At 50.1% G+C, this 21,909-nt stretch overlaps 2 protein-coding genes and 1 long non-coding RNA gene across 17 annotated transcripts in view; 1 reads left to right on the top strand and 2 right to left on the bottom strand.

The window, feature by feature from the left end:
- MX2 (MX dynamin like GTPase 2) overlaps window positions 1-1,579 on the bottom strand; it is a 28,619-nt gene extending 27,040 nt beyond the window's left edge. The window contains exons 1-2 of one of the 6 annotated variants that reach the window (XM_045084473.1): window positions 1,442-1,487; window positions 1,296-1,356 (exon numbers count right to left, since the gene is read on the bottom strand). Coding sequence is in view for 2 of the 6 variants with exons in the window: in XM_045084461.1 (XP_044940396.1) it covers window positions 1,442-1,492 (51 nt within the window). In the remaining 4 variants the exon portion in view is untranslated. Of the gene's footprint in view, window positions 1-1,295 lie in introns of all 6 variants that reach the window. The other 5 variants (XM_045084464.1, XM_045084471.1, XM_045084461.1 and 2 more) reach the window with 5 other exon arrangements.
- A 920-nt stretch (window positions 1,580-2,499) lies between these two features.
- Window positions 2,500-15,078, top strand: LOC123393199. Of its 6 annotated transcripts, none has more exons than XR_006607924.1 (8): window positions 2,500-3,039; window positions 3,782-4,413; window positions 5,627-5,718; window positions 6,052-6,211; window positions 9,014-9,511; window positions 9,832-9,966; window positions 12,226-12,323; window positions 12,814-15,078. It is a non-coding gene; the product is annotated as an uncharacterized LOC123393199 (long non-coding RNA). The 6 variants fall into 6 exon arrangements; XR_006607925.1 differs by lacking the exon at window positions 12,226-12,323 and having other exon boundaries at window positions 2,514-3,039; window positions 12,814-14,448; window positions 14,536-15,078; XR_006607921.1 differs by lacking the exon at window positions 12,226-12,323 and having other exon boundaries at window positions 2,502-3,039.
- The window catches only part of FAM3B (FAM3 metabolism regulating signaling molecule B), a 57,021-nt gene continuing 41,743 nt past the window's right edge, over window positions 6,632-21,909 (bottom strand). For 3 of the 5 annotated variants that reach the window (XM_045084479.1, XM_045084480.1, XM_045084476.1), the window contains exons 4-8: window positions 15,949-16,007; window positions 14,996-15,046; window positions 13,941-14,028; window positions 12,791-12,923; window positions 11,230-12,306 (exon numbers count right to left, since the gene is read on the bottom strand). In XM_045084479.1, coding sequence (XP_044940414.1) covers window positions 12,139-12,306; window positions 12,791-12,923; window positions 13,941-14,028; window positions 14,996-15,046; window positions 15,949-16,007 — 499 coding nt within the window. In that variant the 3' untranslated portion in view covers window positions 11,230-12,138. The other 2 variants (XM_045084477.1, XM_045084478.1) reach the window with 2 other exon arrangements.

Here is a 21,909-nt window from a genome sequence, read left to right on the forward strand (position 1 = left end):
ACAGTCGTGGCTGATACTCATCTGTCCCCTGCTAATGCCACTCTCTGCTGGGAGGACCTGGCCTCAGTGTCTCTTTCGAGGGACCACTTTGAAGGCACCCGAAGCCCGGAGACCAGGCTTTAGGGCTTGAAGTCTGACACTAGTTCCCGTGTGGGGGTTTCTTCCACACCACCAGACACTTAATTCTTTCATGATCTACCCCAAAATAGCATCTGCCGCCACAGGCTACGGGCTGGGTCCTGGCAGGTGGCTCGTGCGCCCGCCGCACCTCCAGCCCACTGCAGACGCCAACCGCAAGTGCGAGGAGTCGCCTGTCTCTGAGGGCTACAGAGGGGAGGTTCCAGCCACAGCCACCTGGGGTTCAGATAATTTGCAGAAGTGGCTCAGGGAACTCAGAGAACTGACTAGATTACTGATTTATGACAAAAGCCCGAAACTCAGGAACAGTCAGATGAAGAGATGCTCAGGGCGAGGTCTGGGAAAGAGGGGGCGCTTCCGTGCCCTCCAGGTCCCCCGTGTTCACCAGCCTGGAAGCGCTCCAAACCCTCTCCTTTTGGGTTTTTATGGTGGTGTCATTGCACAGACCAGGACAGATGAAATCACTGACCCCTGGAGACTGCCTCAACCTCCAGCCACGCTCCCTCCCCCAGGTCAGGGGGCGGAATCCCGGCAGGACTCAGCGGCCAGCCCCACCCTTGGAGGCTTTCCAAAGTCCTTATTAACATAACAAAAGACAAGGCTCTCTCCACTAGAGAAATCCCCAGGATTTTAGGAGCTGTGTCAGGAACAAGATGAAGATCAAATTATATATATATATATATATATATATATATATATATATATATATATATATCCCCCCCCGGCATTTGTAATATATTGCAGAATGATCACTGCAGTAAATCTAGTTAACATCCAGTCTTGGCACATAGTGACAATTTTTCTTCTGATAAGGACTTTTAGTATCCACTTTCTAAGCAACTTTCAAATACGCACTACAGTGTTGTTAACTGCATTGCTGACTGTGGGATGTAATATACAGCCGGAGGACAAGCGTTAGCTCACCTTGTTACAACTCACAGCATCACAGGGGCGCAGAGCTCCCCCCACCCCCGGATGTGTGAGCCAGGCGTCCCAGAAGCCACCCCTTTGTGGCCGCAAGGTTTCGGTCAGCTTCAGGGTGGGGGGCCGCCTGTGCCTCCAGACTAGCCGCGCCCTCTAGAATGCACCCCGGACGTGCAGGTGCCCCCTCCCCCACCCCGCGCCAACCAAGCCTCCCCGAATCTCCCAAGGGGCACCTTCAGAAACTTGTCTTTCTGTCTGCTGCCTTCCGGCACAAGCCACGGTTCCCGGGAAATCCTTTGAAAAGGCGCATCTGCTGCAGAAAGACGTGGGGACACGGTCCTCCCAGCACAGCCGCCTGGGGAGGGATGGGCCCCCTTACCTTGGTGCTCTCTTGCCTTCTTCGCAAGTGCTCCTGCACCAGGAGAGTCATCCGGTCCTTCCTGGCTTCCTTTTATATGCTGTGTGGCTCACTCCCCCGAGCATCACCGAGAGAAATGAAACCAGAAATCCAGACCACAGAAATGAAACCGAAAAAGCAGCACGCTGCCCCCCCACCCCCGCCCGGCACCCTGTGACTCACCCTGGAGTTCTCAGCAGGATTGTCCTGGAGGGCTGGGGCATGGGTGGGGGGCAGATGCATGGGGTGGAGAATCGGCGTCGGGGATGGTGGCTTCTCGGGGGAGGCTGGTATCAGGAAGAACGTGGACATCCAGGGACGTAGAGCAGCACGTCCTCTAGGACATTCCGCGATGATGGCAACATTCTATTCCTTGTGTCCAATACAGAGGGGCACCTGCGCGGCTCGAAGCCTCCTGAACGAGGCCAGTGAGCCTAGGATCTGACGGTCTTAGTCTTAGTTGGTTTCATTCTGATTGACTCGGCCCCTCACGTGCGGCTCCCACACCGAGGTGCCTGCAGGTCTGTGATCTCAAAGCTCGGAGGGGGTCCCATGGCAGCACGCCTGAACCACCCCTGACCATCCTCATCCTCTCCCCGTGGGAAGACCTGCAGACCTGAAGGAGGGAACTCTGCAGCTCCCTGAAATAACCTGTTTGTTCAGTGCACACCCCCACACTCCCGGGGGTCCCTGCGCTGGGAGAGCTCTCTGCCGGGCCAGGAAGAGGGCAGAGGCCAGACTGTAGGGGCTCCCAGCTGGGAGCTCAGCCCTGACCCTGCTGACCTTCTGGTCCTGGGTCATGTCCCCCGCAAAAGGGCAAACATGTGCCCAAGGGTCCTGCAGGTCCCCAGTTCTGTGATGGAGTGGAAGCAAGTCGGGGATGCCCATCACCAGAGCATAGCTGCCAGGAAACCTCAGGAGCCCTCAGGATGCCGGGCCTGCACAAAAAAGAGGAAGTGGGCCTAGGCTGATCCTCCCCAAAATCGAAACAAACATTGTTTATAAATCATGAAAAAAGAATCCCAAGCAATTCTTTGTTCATTCATTTTACTTATTGCCCTTGTGGGCAGGTTTTCCTTTAAAGAAGAAAATTAGAACCTTTGCCTTCGAGGTCTTGGGGAGATAGTCTTGGAGATCTGGGCACTGTAGGATCCGGGGTCCGTTGCTGACCCCAGCAGGGAGTGGGCCACTTACCCGCTGTGTGATGCTTTTCTGTTTCGACACCCATGTCTTTCCCAACAGTCCTGGGGCGTGCTCATGGCTTCAGGAGAGGCACCATGAAGGCCCCGTCCAGGCAGAGTGGCCCCATCTTCAGCGAGAGCAGCAGCAGCCCTCCATCTACCGTCCAGAGGGCACCCCCTCCTGCATGTTCCCCCTCCCGGCGGCCTCTCCGGGAGGGAGCCCACCCCGGACCCTACAAGACAGGGTCCTTGTAGCCAGAGGATGGTGACACGCCCAGCCAAGGGGGGAGCAATCTCGGGAGCATCGAAGCACAGACCAGGCGGGCTGTCCGCTCCGCTGGGTGGGGGGTAAGGATGCACCCCCAGCTGGCCTGCTGAGTCTCCGTGGGATGCCAACAGGTGTGTTCAAAGGGTCCAGCCCCCTGGACCCAGGGTGCCCCCCCCCTCCCCCCCCGTCCAGCGGCCCTCTCCTTCCAATCTGGCATTCTCAAGTGTACAAATGACGCCATGAGGACTGCTCAAGATTAAGGAGATGGAGGGATCTGTGGAGACCGAGGCCCGGCAGGGGTGCGGGGGTATGTGCTGTGGTGGGGCGCAGTAGCGGGGCGGGGGTGGGGGCTCTGCAAGGTCAGAGACCGCAGCCTCCTCCATCTCTGGGCCCCACCTCTCCAGGGAGGCTTACACTGGGCCCTTGGGTCAGGATGGGCCTGAGGACTAGCAGGGGGTCCGCACGGGGCGGGCTGGGCACAGGCACGTCGCGTCAAGCCCTCAAGCACAGGGATGTCCGGCCCCAGGGAGGGCAGAGTGAGCAGGGCGGGAGGAGTCCTCCCCGGGGCTGGGGCATTCCAGCGGCGGACACCCTGTTCGCGGTCAGGAGCAGGTCAGGAACAAGCTCTCCGTTCTGCTTTGGGGTGTGCAGAGTCAGAGGCGTCTTGGTAATGGAAATGCTGCGGGAGGTGGGAGTGGGGTTGTGTGGGGACCCCCACCCCCGTTCACTCTAGGGAGGGGCGGGGTCTGCCCTCCTCCAGGGAGAGCTCACCCCTGCTCTGCCCTGGGAAGGCAGGCTGGGTCCCTAGGACGCTCAGGGCTGGTTGTCCACCCGTGTCATCTGTCATCAGCAGCTTTTCGTTGTTTTTACTAGACTATATTTGACAGCGGTGTGGTTCAAAGCAAAACTGAGGGGAAGTCACAGACGTTCCCCATTTCCCGCTGCCCCAGCATGTGCGTCGCCTCCCCCGGGATGGACAGCCCCCCAGAGTGGTATCTTTGTCCCAGGAGTTGACAAGCCTGCACTGACCCCTCATGACCCAGAGTCCGCGGTTCAGGTCAAGTTCACTCTTGGGGATGCACATTCTGGGGACCAGGGTCCTCCGAGCTCCAACTGTCCCCGCAGCCCCCAGCCCCCGCCGTCTCACACTCCCAGCTACCCCGTCCTCACAGAACCCAGAACCCCAACCCCTCCCACAGAGGGGCCCGAAGGGGCTTCCCGGTAAGGGGGGGGACACAGCTGGGGCGGTGGGGGACAGGGCGCTCCTCAGGGAGGCAGCGGTCCCCAGCGCAGGGGAGGACTTTGTCACACAGCCATCCCTCTGCGGGCCTTGCTCTCTGCGGCGAACTCCCCAGTGCGCGCCGGGAGGCAGAAGCTTTCAGGACCGTACAGCCAGAGCTGCCCGAAGAGAACGGGTGGCAGGGCCCACAGGGCCCCAGCAGTGACCCAGGCCAGAGATCTCTGTGCCCACGTTGTGGAAACCATCCCGCTGGCGGCCACACTAGGTAATGGAGGAAAATGAAAGTCTGGGGAGAAGACGTAAGCCTGATGGAGGGACTACAATGGCCCAGGTCAGGGCTGAGGAGGGCGTTCTCAGGAAGCTCTGTGTTGGGTCAGCGTCAGAGATGCGTGAGGGCAGGTCCGGGGCTCTCTCGGGGGCTGGTCCCCAGAGGCTCCGACGCGCCCATACTCGGTGCCCTCGTCGACAGCAAACAGGGGCTCCCGGGGCGGGGTGAGGGAGACCCCGGGAGCCCGAGGGGTCCCAGCACTGTCTCAGGGCGGGGGCGGCCCCAGAGCCTCCCATCCCGGAACAGAAGTCCGGGACCTGCTCGGCCAGGAGGTCCCGAGGTGCACTGAGGTCAGAGAGCATGATCACCCCGGCCGGACCACGGAGGCTCCCTCCTCCTTTGTTTTGCCCAGAGGGTCTATGGGTGCCGGAGCTTAGCACCGGAAGGGAACAGAAGCCGTGCCCCTGGGGGGGCCATACCACACCCCACAGTCCCGGTTACCTAAGCAGCAGACATTTGCTCTCCCTCAGTCGGAGGCCAGAAGTCCGAGGCGCTGGCCGGCCTGCACGCCCTCCGCGGGCTGGGGATGGGGAGGAGGCATCTGTCCGCTCCAGGCCTCTCCCCAGGCTTCTAGGGGTTTGCCGGCATCTCTGGCTTCCTGGCTTGTGGAAACGTCACCCGGACCTCTGCCTCTGCTCCGTGTCCACGTCCCCCTTTGCATAAGGACGCGGTCACCCTGGCTCGAGGTCCACCCGACTCCCCCTAACTTGCTCTCCCTGTGATGACCCCATTTCCAAATAGGGGCACCTTCAGAGGTCCCAGGGGTTAAGATCTCAACTTAGGAATCTTGCAGGGGCCGAATTTAGTCCATAATGGGGCCTGAGTCACGTGCCTCACTGGTGGTCTGCAGACTCCGCTGCAGAGAGGCCCTGGCTCCCCGAGGGACTACTGCTCAGGGCCTCGGGCCAGCAGGCACCAGATCCTCCTGGGGCCAGAGACCCAGAGCTCGTCAGCCTGGCTTGCAGGGTCAGTGTGTGCCCGCTCACACTCACCCCTGCCTGTGGGAGGACAGCCCCCTTGTGCCCGCATGGCTGATACCCCTGATACCACCCGGCAATGGGCTGCAGGGCATAGGGTTCACCCATGTGTGTCCTGCCAGGGGCTCGGGGGCATCTGGGATTCCTGCTCCTTCTGACTTCTGTGCCTACAGGGACCCTCCTCTGGCCTGGCTCCCAGCACCCTGCGGCCAAGCCTGGTTGATCTGCGACTCACATGCCAAATGAAGAAGAAATCAGTGCCACAGTAAGTCACCAAGCCAGGGGTGGTTTGCCACTTTGAAGGGTGCTGACATTCAAAGTGCCAGGTGCTGCTGGTTGTTGAAAGGCGTCCTCCTGATAAGGATGCTCGCACACATTCACCCGTCCCAAGTCCTCCCCTTCCACCTGAAGTGCTGGAGGCTCCGGGAGGCAAGACCCCCAACTCGACCTCAGAGCCAGGCCCGGAGTGGTGTTAGAATGGATGCTTGGCCACAGGGTGGCTGCCTGAACCCCAGATCAGAGGCGTCGTTGGACGTCCTTCACCAAGCCTGGGTATCTTGGACACTTGGATCTAACGATGTGTTCCTGGGAATTGCAGGGTATCTAGCTGTCCTCTTGAGAGCAGAGCTTACTGGGCCTGCCGGGGCTCCTCCTGCCGGCCCCGTGGAGTGCACCCCTGTGTTCGTCTGGGTCTTCTTCGCTACTGTGGTGGTGCTCCTGCTGGAAGGCAGACGTGCCCAGATCTGCAGGGTGGATGAGTAAGCTCACAGACCCCCAGGGCTCAGTGGGAGCGGACTAAGGCAGCTTTGCCAAGCCCTCTGACCGCGTTCAGTGTCCTAGGAGAGGACAGCCCGGAAGGAGGGTGTGTTTCGTCGCTGTGTCTTAGGGCACATGCATAGGTCCAATCCCACGTGGCTCTGTCCCCCGACAAACGGGGCTTGCTTCCCCCAGCCTCTCCTTCCCAGGGCACATCCCCGCCTCCCCTCACCATCCCCATCCATTTCAGTCTTCCTGCTCGGGAATGCCTTCATTAGAGAAATTCTGGCATAAACATACTGTGTGCCAGGACTGGATACAGCAAACATGGCTCGCTTGAAGGAGCCCTCAAATGCTCATCAAATCTTGACTGTCGGCCAAGATTCCTGGGCCAGGCCACACCACACCACACCACACGGGTCTACACATTACACGTTTATTAGGGGTGTGTGCAACTTTAGCTCGGTGGTTTCGGTATGCAGCCTTCTATCTGCACCTCTGCCGGCCAGCCAGAGTATCTGTTCCTTGTGCTATCAGAGTGGTTGATCTGTGTGAAGAAAAGAGAAGAATTTTATTTAGCCACTAATCTTTTCAACAAATATTTAACGTGTCAGTTACTAGCAAAGTCATATAAAGAGAATCATTTCCTAGAACGGGATTTGCTCTAACCTACTCTGGATACTTGATTTTTTCCCCTCAATGTGCTTCTTAATAATATTTGAACCAGGTGTTAATGAAGTTATAGAACTTTCTGCAATGAGGCCATGTTCTAGCGTCCATGCTGTCCAGCAGAGTAGCCATCTGCCACGTCGCATTCATGAGTACTTAAAATGTGGCTAGTGAGACTGATGAACCTGATTTTAAATTCTATTTAATTTAAATAAAGGTAAATATAAATGCAAATTTGGCTAGAAGCCGCCATACTGGACAGCATAGCTCAAAGGTTTAATTTTCAATTCTCTGGGTTTAGGGGAGTATTTTTTTGAGGGAAACTGTCGCGGCCCTTACTCAGCAAATGTGTGTTCATACTGACTGGGCTTTAACCCTTCATATCTTCGATGTTTGCACAGTAACAGAGCACCTTAGCCTGATACAAAAGAGGGATAATTTGCATTGTTATGGAACTGTGGAATTCTAGTTTTATATTCCTTTCTATGTAACAGCTTTACGAAGAGGTAATTCACATACTATAAAATTAACCCATTTAAGCATAGGATTCAATGGTTTTTAGTATTCACAGAGATACGCCACCATCACTACAACCAACTTTCAAACGTTCTAGTCCCCTGAACAAGCAGGGGCACACCTGTCAGTGGTCACTCCACTGTCCACAGCTCTAGGCAGCCACTCATCTACTTTGTCTCTCCAGATTTTGTCTTTCTGTAAATTTCATACAGACAGAATCATACCAATATTTGTTTTTTGTGTGTTGGTTTTTCTTCACTTAGCATATTTTGAGGGTTCACCTATGTTGTAGCATAGATCGGCATGTCGTCTCTTTATACGGTTGCATGATAGTCCCGTGAATGGGTACACCATATTTTATTATACATTTTTAATCTGTTAATTAGACATGTGGGTTGTTTTCCCTTTTTTTGGCTATTGTGGGTAATACTGCTATGAACATTCACTTACCAGTGTTTGGATGAACATATGTTTTCATTCTATTGGCTAAATATTGATAAGTAGGATTACTGGGTTATCTGGTAACTGTATGTCTAACTTTTTGAGGAATTACCAGAATGTTACCCAAAAGCAGTTGTATATCACATGTCCTCCAGCAGTGTATGAGGGTTCTAATTTCTCCACATCCTTGTCCATACTTCTTAGTAGGTCTTTGGTATTACAGTCATCCTAGTGAGTCACTGGGTTTTATTTGCATTTTCCTAATGGCTAGCGAGGAGCATCTTTTCATGGGCTTATCGGCCATCTATCTGTCTTTGAAGAATGGCCCAGTCAGATCCTTTGACTATTTTAAAATTGGGTTGTCATTTTATTATTGAGTTGTAAGAGTTCTTTATATATGTTGGATACATGTCCTTCATTTGCATATATGTTCTCCCATTCTGTGGGTTACCTTTTCAGTTTCTGGATAGTATTTGTGCTTTCTTCTGTCCTCTGTGCTTTTGCTATTCTATCAGGGAAACTGTGTCTAACCCAGGGTCACAAAGACTTATGCCTATGTTTTCTTCTGAGAGTTCAGTAGTTCTAGTTTTTACCTTTAGTTATTTGATCCACTTTAACTGAATTTTTGTATATGGTGTGAGGTTGGGATCCCAATTCATTCTTCAGCATATGGATATCCAGTCGTCTGGCTATTCACTGGTTGAGAACATGACCCATTCCTCAAAGGCCCCGCATGGGAAAGCTCTGTCATGTGTGGAGGAGAGCCAAGTGGAGGGGTAGCGGCGAAGCGGCGTGTGGGGCATTGCAGCATGGAAATCAGAGTAGGAGTGGACTGGCTGGGCTGCTAAGAGAAGGGTTCCAGACTGGTCTGGTTCCAGACTGCCAGGGACTAAGACGGAGACCGCGGGAGGTGATGTTAAAGATGATCCCGGGCTGAGTACACCGAGTGGGCCAGGCTGACCACCCACAGTTCAGGGCGAAGACAAGGAGGCTCAGGCAAGTGACATCACAGTCCTCCGGTCACCAAGCTCAGGGCGAGAATGTCTAGGTCTGGATTCAGGCTGTGCTGCTTCAGGCTTCTATCTCCTTTATGTCTAAGTCTGTAGGTCTCAGATTCCTCCTCCTTTAGAACACTGGATCAGCCTCTAACGCTTTATTTTTACTTTATTATTTTTTAGACACTGTTTATTTTCCATCAATCTTACTTCTATCGCGTTGCCTCTGTGGAGGAGCAGCTTAGGGCCACTCAGTGGTTGCTCCTACCCCTTCCACGGCCTGAGCAGCGGGAGCAGCCAACCAGCCTTCCGCACCCGACTGAGTCTTCGGGAGGGAAGTGCTGACCAGGCCCAGCGCGCACTTGCTTGTCCTTGATGAGCCTGCACCTTCAAGTTCAGCCGTCAGTCAGGAGCTGGAGCAGTGCGCCCTGAAATCCCTCCTTGGTCACGGCCTTTCCAGCGCTGGCCTGTTCTTCTCTGCAATCTTGTCAGCATCTCTGTGAAGTAAGACACGACCGCCCGCGGGCGCACCCAGGAAACGGTGCCACGCATGCGCAGAACTTCCCAGGCCAGCGTCCTCCACTTCGGACCCCCTGAGGGAGCTCCACTGTTGCTGCAAGGAATGGCGATGTCCACGGTGTGCAGGGGAGAGTCTGTGCTCCACAGAGCGATGGAGGGCAGGTTAGTGCAAGACGCCTCTGTGACGGGCTGGTGGTCAGCCCTGCGATCAGTTACCACCCAAGTCTGGGCTCCTGGAAGGTTTCCTGGAGGGCTCCAGGAGGGAGGTGACTGGCAACAGCCCACTGCAGCCCAGTGCCCTGGCTGGGGATTCACGGAGGTTAGGATGCTGATGTCAGCCGGGTTTTCAATGGCACAGCGACGCGAGCTGCCAGCAGAAGCTTCTCTCAGGTGTTCCTCGGGCTCATGATGTGGATGCCCTCGCTTTTCTTCTGGGGGTGTGCTGCAAGAAACTCAAGGCCTTCCTCCTCTTCCACTTGCAGGATGTCTGGGGCTCTGGACATGGGGACAGTTTCCCTTTAAGCTGGGACAGGAACGTGGAACAACTTTGTATTGACCCCTCCCTGGGTAGTGTGAAACAAAGCAAGTCTCTTACATTTAAAAATTCAGTTCGATGGGTAAGTGGGGCTGGTGAAGGCTTCTGAACGTGCGGGTGACCTGCGGGCTGTGCCTGGGAAGCTGGCTCTGGGAGCCAAGAGGGGCAGGGTGGGGATAGTGGCTGGGGACCAGCCAGGGCTGGGAAGGCCCGCCCCACACAGCCAAACACCACCCCTGGGAAGTCCAGCAGGAAGTCTGCACACCCCAAACAGGAAGGCGTACTGATTCCCCAGTAGTGCTCGACTCGCTCTCTGGGTGAGACGCGCCTGACGCCCTGCCCCGGCTCAGGCCTCAGTCAGCATCTGAGCAAAGCCCCTTTCGTGTCCCTAAGCCACGGCTCTAACAGCTCCCACCAGCACCGCCCACAGCACTCAGGTCTCATCCTCCTACTCTTGGAACGACCGAGACCAACACACACGTACAGGCGAGACAGGCCTTTTCCTGAAATTCCCGTAGCGCCCCTGCTCCGAGACGCCGGTCTTCTAAGTCCAGGGCAGCGTTTGGACGCCCACTCTGCCTTTGATTTCTCCCCTTTCAGAAGCTCACTCTCCTCAGAGAGAAGATAAGGAAGCGAGGGCCATTGCTACTTTGCGATTCAAATCAATTTTATTTTAAACATCTTAGTGGAACATTGACAGGGAAGCTGGCTGTTGAGACGTTAGAGCTGCTCCTCACTCTAGGCTTTTCCGATAGCGAGGACCCCCTGGGGCCCCAGAGGCATGGCAGGGAGGGCAGCACTTTCCTCGGGGCCTGGCCTGCGCTCTGGCTGCCTCCCGACCCGCGGCTGGCGGGGAGAGGCCCCCAGGGAGGTGGGAGCGCGGAGGAAGGAGAGCACGGGGTAACGCAACTGGGGGGGGGGCAGAAGGTGATGTTAGGGGGAAGCCGGGAGGGGCACAGGGGATTGGGACCTCTATCAGGACAATGGGTCCAACCCTTCCCGTGCATCAGAATCACCCGCCAGGCCCCACCCTGCGATTGCAGCTCGGGTGGCCTGCAAAGTCGCTCTGGATTCCAGGACTCTACACTATTCTCATGTACTCTTCAGGTGTGGTAGGTGTGGTCACACTTACTCCACGGTAGGCAGGCGTGGTCTTTATTCCTTTCTCCTGAGAGAGGATTCTGAGGCACAGAGAGGCTGAGTAACTTTCCCAAGACCACACAGCTGAGCGGAAGAAGCCGGGAGATCCTTAAAGGGCCAGACTGCTGCTGATCATACAAGGGCCGAGGAGAGGCATGCTGTCTTAATCGGCGGGGTCAGCCTGACGAAGGCCACGGGTCTGCGGGGTGCATCTCCCCGTCAGAGCCGCCGGGCCCTGAGGAGCTACCTAGATTTCAACCCATTGCCCAGAGCAGCAGACAGGCCCATGGAGGTCAAGCGGTTTGCATGGGATCACTCGTGGCCCCTGGCAAATCTGACACAGGACGCCAAGCCCCAGCCCCTGGCTGTGCCTGACTTAGCGCACTATGCCGTGTGGTCCAGACGGTGCTACCACACAGAGCCCGGGGCATGTCTCTCACTGGGACATGTGTCTGAGGTCCTGCCGGTACACTGGGTGGTGTCCAGACCCAGTCACTAGTACCAAGAAGTCCACGCTAGAGCACCGAGTAGACGCTCCCGACACGTCCTGCACGACTGGCTCGGTCCACGAAAGCACGCGAGAGTCACAAGGGGAAACGTGCTTTTGTCGACGCGTGTTAAACAAGCCTGATTTCGGAGCCTCCAGAGTGCTGCGTCCGGGGGGCTTCAGAGGGGCTGCGGGGCGCCCCTGGGAGCCGGCGATGAGTCACCTGCTCGCGCGGCCACACTGACCTCCCACCTCCCCCGGCCCCCTTCCCCTGCGAGGGGATCCTGCCAACAAGGAGAGGCCCAGCCGCGGTCTGCCTCCATCTGTCTCCCTTCCCAGACCCACAGCCACAGCACACGGTGCCAGGAGGGGACCAGGACCAAGACCAGGGGTCCCAGCCTGAAGTCAGAAGCAGCCACTCGCCCGGGCTGGGGGCGCCCAGCCTCTGTCTCCTCCGAGTTTCTGGCTCCAGGAGAGGAAGCCTTTCCCTGGGAAGAGTCGGTGACTTCGCTCCATGGTCATGCGACTGCTCCTTCCTCTCCTGGGAGCTGTCTTGTCTCCCAAAGAGCTGTGTCTCCCAAAGGGGCCATGTGACCGTCCCCAGAGGCGCCAGCTGGGGTCTGACGTTCACCAGTGCTCAGTTGCAATTTTCACAGGCGACCAAATTAATTCATTACAACTTGATTCTCTTGCTCTTTCTACTCTTCCATAAAGGGGACACGATGGGGGCTTAAAAGCAAGCCGGCTTGAGCCATGGCAGCGCCGCGAGCTGGGTTTATCCCGTGTCTTCGGAACCTGCACACACAGGCCGGGTGAGCCCATCACCCGGCGCCGTCACCGGTCTCCGAACACAGGCAAGGGCCCGAGAGGCTTGCCCCAGCCCATGCTGGCTGACCCATGACGGAAGGCGGGACCCACAGCCCATGAGGAACTGTCTATTTTTAAAGAGATTTGGGAAGCGTGCGCTTCAGTCGAGTGCCTTTTCCTGATGTAACGGGCAAGGTCTACAACCCTCGTATGATGGACTATTTTACTTACAACGACGGATCAGGCCCCTACTGCCATTCGCCCGGGACTCAGGAATGCAGAGTCCCAGGCACATTCCCACGAGCGAACCCAGGGTTCAAACCCAGGCAGCCGGCTCCGCGTGGCCCCGTGTGGCACGCACTTCGTGCAGGAATGTCCTGGGGACCAGGAGCCATCACCGACCCACAACCTTAGAAATTACAGGGTGTCCTACACTAACCACTTGTGGGAAGCGACATTTAAAAGCACTCACATTTTCTCTCTGAATTTCTGCAGGAAGCTCGAAGCCTTTTGCTGTGAGAAACACCCAGCTGGACCTGAACCGGATGCTCCTGATTTGTTTACTTCCAAGGGCTTCTATGACCTTCTTGGCGTCCTCCTTCAGCCTGGGGGGAGAGAGGAAAGGCGTGTGAATGTCCCCGTGGGGACCTCGGTGTGTCACACCGCCGTTGTCCTAGCAAAGAGGCTTCGAGAGCAACCCACCTCCTCCTGGGGCGTCCAGCGGGAGGGCGTCAAATTTCTAGTTAAACATACGGCCACATCAGGGGCTCTTTGAGCCTCAGGTTTGGGCACAGAGCTTTAATTCTTAATTCTCAGAAGCCCTGTGTCTTGGGATCCAATCACACTTTCCGTTCAGCCAGTGTCGGTTTTGGTCTTGGCTGCCCCTCCTGTTCACTCACCACAAAAGGAGGCAGAAGTTGGCGAAAGGTGAAAGAACAGGTCAAAACAGTCCCTTTCGTTTTCAGAAAGGTCGGTATCACCAAAGAAAGAAAACCCTAAAACAACGCCACCATTGTCAGAGCAGGCGACTTAGAGTAAGCGAAGGGAGGAGGCAGAAAGGGAAAGAAAAAAATGGGCTGAGATGTTCCCGAGTTAAATCGGAATTTTTCCAAGCATGTATCAGATAGCTTCTGTCTGATGAGATGCCCCATTAAAAATAGGATCCGAGGCCAAATAAATTTGGGGAATGCCTTGTTCAGGAGCCAGACTTACAGGGTACAGAAGTACTCTGGGGTTCGTGGAAGGCTCATGGAGGTTTGGCAGTGAACACACCAGTGTTTACTCAGAAGAGCAAGCTTCCGAGCTACACGGGGGCCAGACCAACTTCCTCCCACAGGAAGGGGTGTGTGTGTGTGTGTTTCCTTTTCAATCAGTTGCTATTCATATAGAGAAGTCTTTCCCGATTTCCTTTCCTATTTCTGTAAGTCCCACCCTGAGTGTAGCTTTTCTGTCCAAATCCGGGTCCGTGGCGGTTCTTTCTTGCTCCCGAGAATATTCCTTAGCGTCTAGGACTGAACACAGTCCACTTTGTGATGGGCTCCCCTTCCTTTTCCTTAAGAAAGCCCCTTGCTCCAGCCGGCTTCCCCTGTCCCTGCCACAGGGGAGAGCCCGTCCACGCTCACCTGCTTGCACCGTCGTCCTGGGTCACCATGAAGAGCAGGGACTTGGGAGGTGCACTCTGAATGAAGGTCACCATCGGTCCAGAGTTATCTGTCAGGTCAATGCAAATCTGCTTTAGGTCCCTGTTGCTTGCTCCCCCAGACGCTGTGCCTCCTCTGGGCTTAGCTGCTGTGTCCTCTGAATCTTCTAATTCCTGGAGCTCGTCTCCACTAGTGAGTGGATGGCCGCTGGGCTCCAGGCTGGGACCCACAGAGGCGAGGGACACGAGCACATTGTGAGGATCCTATGACTCTAACCGGAGGCCAGCGACAACCACTGCAGAGGGGTCCCGGGACACCAACTTGCAGAAGGGGGCCAGAAATCAGACTTGCAGACGGGACTGAGTGTGGCAAGTCTTTGCTGAGGGACGTATCTGGGCCTCACAGCAACAACAGGAAGCTGATCTCAAGCCCCATTATTTCCCACTGGGCGGTGCTCACCTTAATTACAGAGTGAAAATGCACAGTTCCTGTAAGTGTGTCCAGACATTTCTTATTACTCTGTTCTCTTTATAAAGCCTTGTTTTTAATAATTCTTACTGTTTGATAAAAATAAAAGGGGCTGCCGTAACCTGACTGACCTCTGCGCTCAAGCCCAGTGCCCAGACTGGAGGCCACGGAAGGAGAACGTGCGCCGCCTGTTCCGGGACGTGTGCGCGGAGTGCAGGGGCGCACCACAAACAGGACGGGAATAATGATGTCCAGGCCTGGAGGCTGATTCCATTGTTTTATATACGTTTGATTTAAAAAATGTTTTCTCTTATTATCTGATGAAGCAACAAAAATAAAAGGCCCAGGACAAGTGTGACCCGAGAAGACATGTTCTAGCTAATGCCTTCAAACTTGATCATATGAACTCAATTAAGAGACAAGAGGGCTTCTGTCAGACTGTTCTAGAATACTCCTACGAGCTTCTGGCACCTTGTTTTAGTAGACAACTAAGAATGTTTGACACTTTGATTTGTGTCTTTTTATCTTCATGCTTCTAATTCGTTTTCATAGGAAAAGAGTTTTCTTACCACCTTCAAACATATCAAAATACCGTGATGCTATCGCTTTCCCAGTCACATCTGAAAATAAAAGAAATGGTTTTTAAAAAGAACATTCAGTGGACTCAGGGCCCATCTGTGGCACCATGGTGCTCAAAACGGCACTCCTTGGCCTGGTCAGCAGTTCTAGAACGGTCCTCCTGCCGACTGCCAGCTAGGTGGACCTTCTGCTCTGTCCTGCTGCCCTGCCTCTCCCACAGGAACCCCAGAGCACCCACTGCTTCGGACTTTAGGTTTTCCAATGGGATTCTCAGAGCAGGTGTTTTTGTTTCGGTTCCCACAGCCCCGTGGTCAGGGGACCATGCACCCCACGTGCTCTCAGTCACAGCACACAAAGCCCTTTCCCAAAACCTCTGACAGGTCTCCTGGTAAAGGGCCTCTGGTGGCAGCTGTGACAGGATGTCTTTCCCAGGCCTGAGAATAGGCCAAGACTTGCTCCCCTGAGGCCCTAATTGGCCTTTTCTCACAGAGGTGGAAACCGGCTTCTAGCCTCACCCTCTGCAGGGTGGAATCCAAGAGCGACTCCAGAATGGTCTGTGCCCTCACAGCCTGCTTAACTTGACCCCTGCCTTCTGCTGGTCCTTTACTGTTTTCTTAAAGGCCTATTAGACTATTTTAAAAAACAAACTTTGTGTTTAGTAATCTCTACACCCAACATGGGGATCAAACACATGACCCTGAGTTCAAGAGTCACACATTCTTCTGAGCCAGCCAGGAGCCCCTGACTTTTTTCTTTTTTTTTCCAGGAACCACAAATAACCTGTAAAGTGAGGTATTATAAAAATAATCAAAGAATTTTAAAATGCATTAAAATAGAATCCCAGACTAGATCATTTGCAAAAATCATTGAAAACCCAAGGTATCTTTGAAAATCCAACCGTGGAAACTTTGGGAAGTTTAAAAGAAAACATTTAATAACTCACAATTGACAATGGCAATATTTATTCCTCTTCCAATATTTCTAGTCTTTTCTCCCATGAGCCTGAAATGTAAATAAGAGTCAGTCAAAGAATCCCTGTCTTACTAAGCAATGAGTAGGGCTCCCTGTTCAATAAGCCCTTCTCTTGGCAGAACGCTGGTCCCTATCACTGGCACTTGCCATTTCCTCGAAGAGATGCACGGGCCTTGGCTCAGATCCCTTGAAAGTCACCCTCATCCTTGCTCCACACATACCCACCCCCAAGCTTCTACAGAATCAGTCCCTTGGGGAACACGGAAGCTGCTCTTACTCCTACAATCTAGACAAATGGCCGGAGACAGGAAAATCTAGGATTTGTTGAGCACAGGCTCTTTACAAATATTTTCTCACACTCTTCCACCACCTCCTAAGCATTCATTTTCCATCTTACAGGAAGTCATAAGAGGTCGATCAGTTGGGCATGGATCTCACCCAAGTCTGCTCCCCATGTATACACTCTCTTTCCCCATACTGACAGAGGCCTGGTTGGACTCTTGGTGATCCTTTCATCAAGCCACAAAATGGAAGACAGTTTACCTCCTCAAATAAATACTTCCTATTATTTCACTTAATTTTCACTTTTAAGTTGGAGAATAGGGCCAACTTCAAATGAATTGTGACCTAAAACCAGTAAGAAGACTGACTTTCTTGGAGGTGGTATTTATTATTAAAGATTCTAGAATTTTGTGTGTGTTTGCCCCTTCTGTCAAGTTTTTTTTTTTTTTTTTTTTAAGATTTCATTTATTTAGTTAAGAAAGAGAGGGAGCATGAGAGGGGAGAAAGTCAGAAGGAGAAGCAGACTCCCTGCTAAGCAGGGAGCCTGATGTGGGGCTTGGTCCCAGGACTCTGAAATCATGACCTGAGCCGAAGGCAGACACTCAACTGACTAAGCCCCTCAGGTGCCTGACACCCCCATCAGGTTTTAGAGTCAGGGTTTTGCTAGTGTCACAAAAAGAATTTGAAAGTTTTCCTCCTTTTCCCATGCTTCAGAATAGTGGTTACAGCACTGTCATTTTCTATCTGCTCTTAACACATTTATCTAAACTCCCCTGGGGGCTTTCTAGTATGAGTCCTTTTTGGAAGAGTAGCTTTTTGACAACTTTAGAGAATATTCTATAATATTTTGAAAAAGAAAAAGAAAGTTCCATTTATGATAATGGAAGTGGGGGTGATCTGAACCTAACTTCTCATAGAGAAAAATTTAAAAATGGGATTTAAAGAGTACCTACTAGACTGTATTGGAGACTTCACAAGGAAATAAAGAGCACTGAAGCCAGGATGTGGGGGAATACTGAGTTTCAAGGGGGTGAGCCCAGCAAATGAAGTTATTTTGCCTCAGGAGCATTTGCTAACTAATTCCAGAAAAAGTATCAAAGGAGATGAGTAGCACTTTTGAGAACCATGTGAGGTGAGGCTTGGGGGATAAAAGTTGGAAGACCAGGCCCACCAAAGGGAAGGCCATGTTAAATCTTCCAATCTATTGGGTTGGGGTAAAAAATGGTTGAATCTCAAAAATAAGAATGAACCAGAAATAGATCAGAGCTGAATAACAGCAGCCAGATTTTAAGTCAACCAGGTGGGTCCCCCTAAATCTCAGTCTTTAACATTTATTCAGACCATTCTATTCTGCTAATGATTCTAAGTCCCTGGTTTATACCAAGCAAAAACCCTCAAAAAAGAAGAGACCAGCTAATACCTCATTTATCCAAAATATTTCAAAGTAACTATACTTAAAATACTAATGAAGACAGTAAGTAAAAGCAAAACATTTCAAACTGGCTAGAAGCTCTAAATGAAGCTCTAAATCTAAATTAATGTGACAAGCACAGTTGGTAGTCAGTGGAGGGTATTCACAGCAGATCAGGCACAGAAGAAGATCTGTAAACTGAGCCACAGCTCAGAGGAAAACAGGTCTGTCTACAACGAAAGATACAAAGATGGAGAATACAAAACAGACTGAAAGCTACTGAGAACATAGTAATAAGATCTGACATATGTTTGTAGGGGTCTCAGGTGCTCAGGAGAAGGTAAGTGGGGCAGAAGAGAAAATGGCAGAGAATTTGTTCAATGTGATGAAGAACTCTGATTTGTATGTATTTAAGAAGCCCAATGAGCCCCAAAGAAAATAAAGCAGTAACAACAGAAACAGGGTACAGATGCTGAAAGACAGTCGGAGAGGGGGGAAAAAGGCCATTACTTTCATCATGTCAGCAATTCAATTGTTCACTGACTCTCAAGACAAACAATGGAAGCCAGAAGACAATGGAACGGTCTCTGTCTGGGCTGAAACACTACCTGGGAAAATCTTACAGCAAGGATGATGAGATAAAGGTGTTTCAGAGAAAAGTAAATTGAGAATTCACCACCAGCAGACCATACAGAAACTTTTGTTCTGTCTTTTGCTGTAATAAACCTTATCTGTAAGTATTAGCTGTTCCTGAGTCTTATAAGTTCCTCTAGGAGATCACAGAAGTTGAGGGTATCTGTGCAATTCCCCCCCCAGAACAATACCCAGTTGAAATACATGCACATATGCACAAACAGACGTTTGTGTGATTATATTACACATTTGATGCATGGGTGGACGTATCTCAGCTTTATTTCTTTTTTTAATTTTTTAAAGATTTATTTATTTATTTGAAAAACAGAGATCACAGGTCGGCAGAGAGGCAGACACAGAAAGGGGGTGGGGAAGAAGGTGCCCTGCTGAGCAGAGAAGCCGATGCGGGGCTTGATCCCAGGACCCTGAGATCATGATCTGAGCCAAAGGCAGGGGCTTTAACCCACTAAGCCACCCAGGTGCCCCTCCCCCCTTACTGTATTCTTTTATAACGAGTTGGAAAATGTGTTGCTCTGAATTTTGTGAGCTATTCTGGAAAATAACCAAACCCAAAGAGGGGTGCATGGGAACTCTGGTTTACAGGCAATCGGTCAGAAGTATAATGACAATCTGGGACTTGTGATTGGTATGTGAAATTGGCAGGGGTGTGGTGGTGGAAAGTCTTGTGAAACTAAAGCCCTTAACCTGCGGAGTCTGAGGCCATCTTCAAGTAGGTATATCAGAATCAAGTTGAACTGTAGATCCAACCACCAGCTGGTACTGCAGATAACTGCTTGAAGTGGGGGAAAACGACCACACGTTTGATGACCAGAGTACAATGCACTCGGAGTACTGGGGGGAACATAAAGGAAATCAGTAGTTTAAGGAAAGTAGTAGAAAACTACTGTTTTCCTTTGTGCACCCCCAAATAATGTGGCTCACTCAAGAAGAAACAGATAACTTGAGTACCTCTGTACTTATTGAAGAACATGAGATTTGTAGTTAAAAATATTCTCACAAAGAAAATTCTAGGCCAGAAGTCTTCACTGGGAAATTGCACCAAATCCTTAAATAAATAATACTAATTCTTTACCAACTGTCTCAGAGTATTGCAGTGAATACTCACCACCACATTCCACCTTGATATCAAAACCAGAGAAAAAATAACAAGAAAACCACAGACAAATATCCCTCAAGAACACAGATATAAAAATTCTTAGTAAAATTTTAACAAACTGAATCTAACAACATATTAAAAGGATAGGATATTACAAGCAAGTGGGATTTATCAGAAAAGGCAAGGTTGGTTTAATGTTCAAAAAAGTAATTCACTATATTAGCAGACTAAGAAAGACAAACCATATAATCCCCTCAAGAGATACAGAAAAAACATCTGACAAAATCCAATATCTATCACTGATTAAAAACTCTCAGAAACCTTGAAATAGAAAGACTCCTACAAAAAAAATCCCTAATTAACATCATACTTAATGATGAATAGTGGAATACTTTCTCTCCAAGACAAGGAAAAAGGCAATTATGTCTACTCTCATCATTTCCATTCAGCATTGTAACAGAGGTTCTCTCCAGTGCATTCAGGCAAGAAAAAGAAAACAAAGGCATGCAGATTAGAAAGTGGTAAAACTGCCTTTTATTGGGGCTGGGTTGGGGATAGTTAGCTGACATTACCATCTATGTAGAAAATCCAATGTTAAAAAAAAACTGTTAGAACTAATAAGTGAGCTTAGCAAAGTTGTGGGATATAAGATCATTATACAAAAATCAATTCTATTTCTATATACAAGCAATGAACAGTTGTAAATTAAAAATTTTAAAAAATATACTACAGCATCAAAAATGAAATACTTAGAGATAAAAATAGTAAAAGAGCTGCAAGATATGTACACTGAATACCATAAAAACATCTCTGAATCAAGTTAAAGAAAATTTAAGTAAATGGAGAACAACAATGTTTGCTGAGTAAAAGATTAAATATTGCTACAATGTCAGTTTTACCCAAATTGATCTAGAGTTCCAATGCAATTCCAATAAAAAACCAACAGGATTTTGCATAGAAATTTATAAGCTGACTCTACAATTCATATAAATATGGGAAGAATCTAGGATAGAGAAAATGATTTTGAAAAAGGAAAACAAAACTGAAGAAATTATGTTATTAAACTTTAAGAATTACTGTAAATTTACATTTATCAAAACATTGTATATAGTGAAAAGACAGACAGATAAATGGAAGAGACTGGAGAATCCAGAATTAGATACACACATATATAGTCACATGATTTTGCCAATGGTGCAAAGGAAAATCAGTAGAGTAAGACAGTATTCTGAATAAATTGTGCTAGAACAATTGGATACCAACATTAAAAAAATGATTTCAATCCATATTTTATACCATACATAAAAATTAACCCCAAATGGCTACCTCACAGTGTATGAAATGAAAAATCTAAAACCATCAAATTTCTGAAAGAAAAAATAGAAGAAAATTTCTGTGACCTTGAGTTAGGCAAAAAGATCTAAGATATGAGACAAAAAGTATGATCCTAAAATTAAAAAAAAAAAAACTGGTAAATTGGACCTCATTAAAGTTAAAATATTTCTGCTCTTTGTTAAACACAGTTAAGAGAAGAAAAAGGCAAGCCACAAACTGGGAGAAAATATGTGCAAATCATGTATTTGATGAAGGACTTGTATACAGCATATATAAAGAAATCTCAATAGTAATAAGAAAAAAAAAATGAAAACTTGACCACAAACTTAAATAGATACTTCACCAAATAAGATACACACATGGCAAATAAACACACAGGAAGAGATATGCACAATCATTAGTTATTAGAAAATTGCAAACTAAACCTCAGATACCATTACATCCCTATTAGGACGCCCAAGATTAGAAAAATGACCATACAAGTATTGGTGAGTATGATGGTGGACCAACTTTCATACACTGATGGGAACCTAACAGCCTCAACCATTTGCTTTCATCCCATTCTCTTCTAGTTTGCATGGTTTCTGAAAAAAAGCCCAATATAACTCTTCTCTTTCTTCCTTTATAGGTAAGTGGGGTTTTTTGTTTTTGTTTTGTTTTAGTTTGGTTTGTTTGCTTCTGGCTTCTTACAAGATTTTCTCTTTGCCTTTGGTCTTCTGTAGTTTGAATATAACATACTTGGGTGTAGATGTTTTCGTATTCATCTTACTTAGTATCATCGAGTTCCCTGGATCTGTGGTTCCGTGTCTGTCAATAATTTTAGAAAATTTCCAGCACAACACTACTTCAAATATTTCTGTTCCTTCCTCTCTCCCTTCTTATGGTTCCCTATTACACATTATGCCTTCTGTACTTGTCTCACTGTTCTTGGATATTCTGTTCTGTTTTTGTTTTTTCCTTCAGTCATTTTTGTCTTCTTTTCCTCCTCCACTCTGGGAAATCCCTTTGACATAACCTCAAGCTCATTGATCCTTTCCTTGGTTGTATCTGTTCTACTGATGAACCCATCAAAGGTGTTTTCCATTTCTGTTACAGTCTTCAATTTCCACTATTTCCTTTTGATTCTTCCTGGGGTTTTTTTATCTCTCTGCTTG

This window comes from Mustela putorius, unplaced genomic scaffold (genome assembly GCF_011764305.1).
Source record: "Mustela putorius furo isolate JIRA1106 unplaced genomic scaffold, ASM1176430v1.1 tig00000765_pilon_pilon_pilon, whole genome shotgun sequence".
NCBI lineage: Eukaryota > Metazoa > Chordata > Mammalia > Carnivora > Mustelidae > Mustela > Mustela putorius.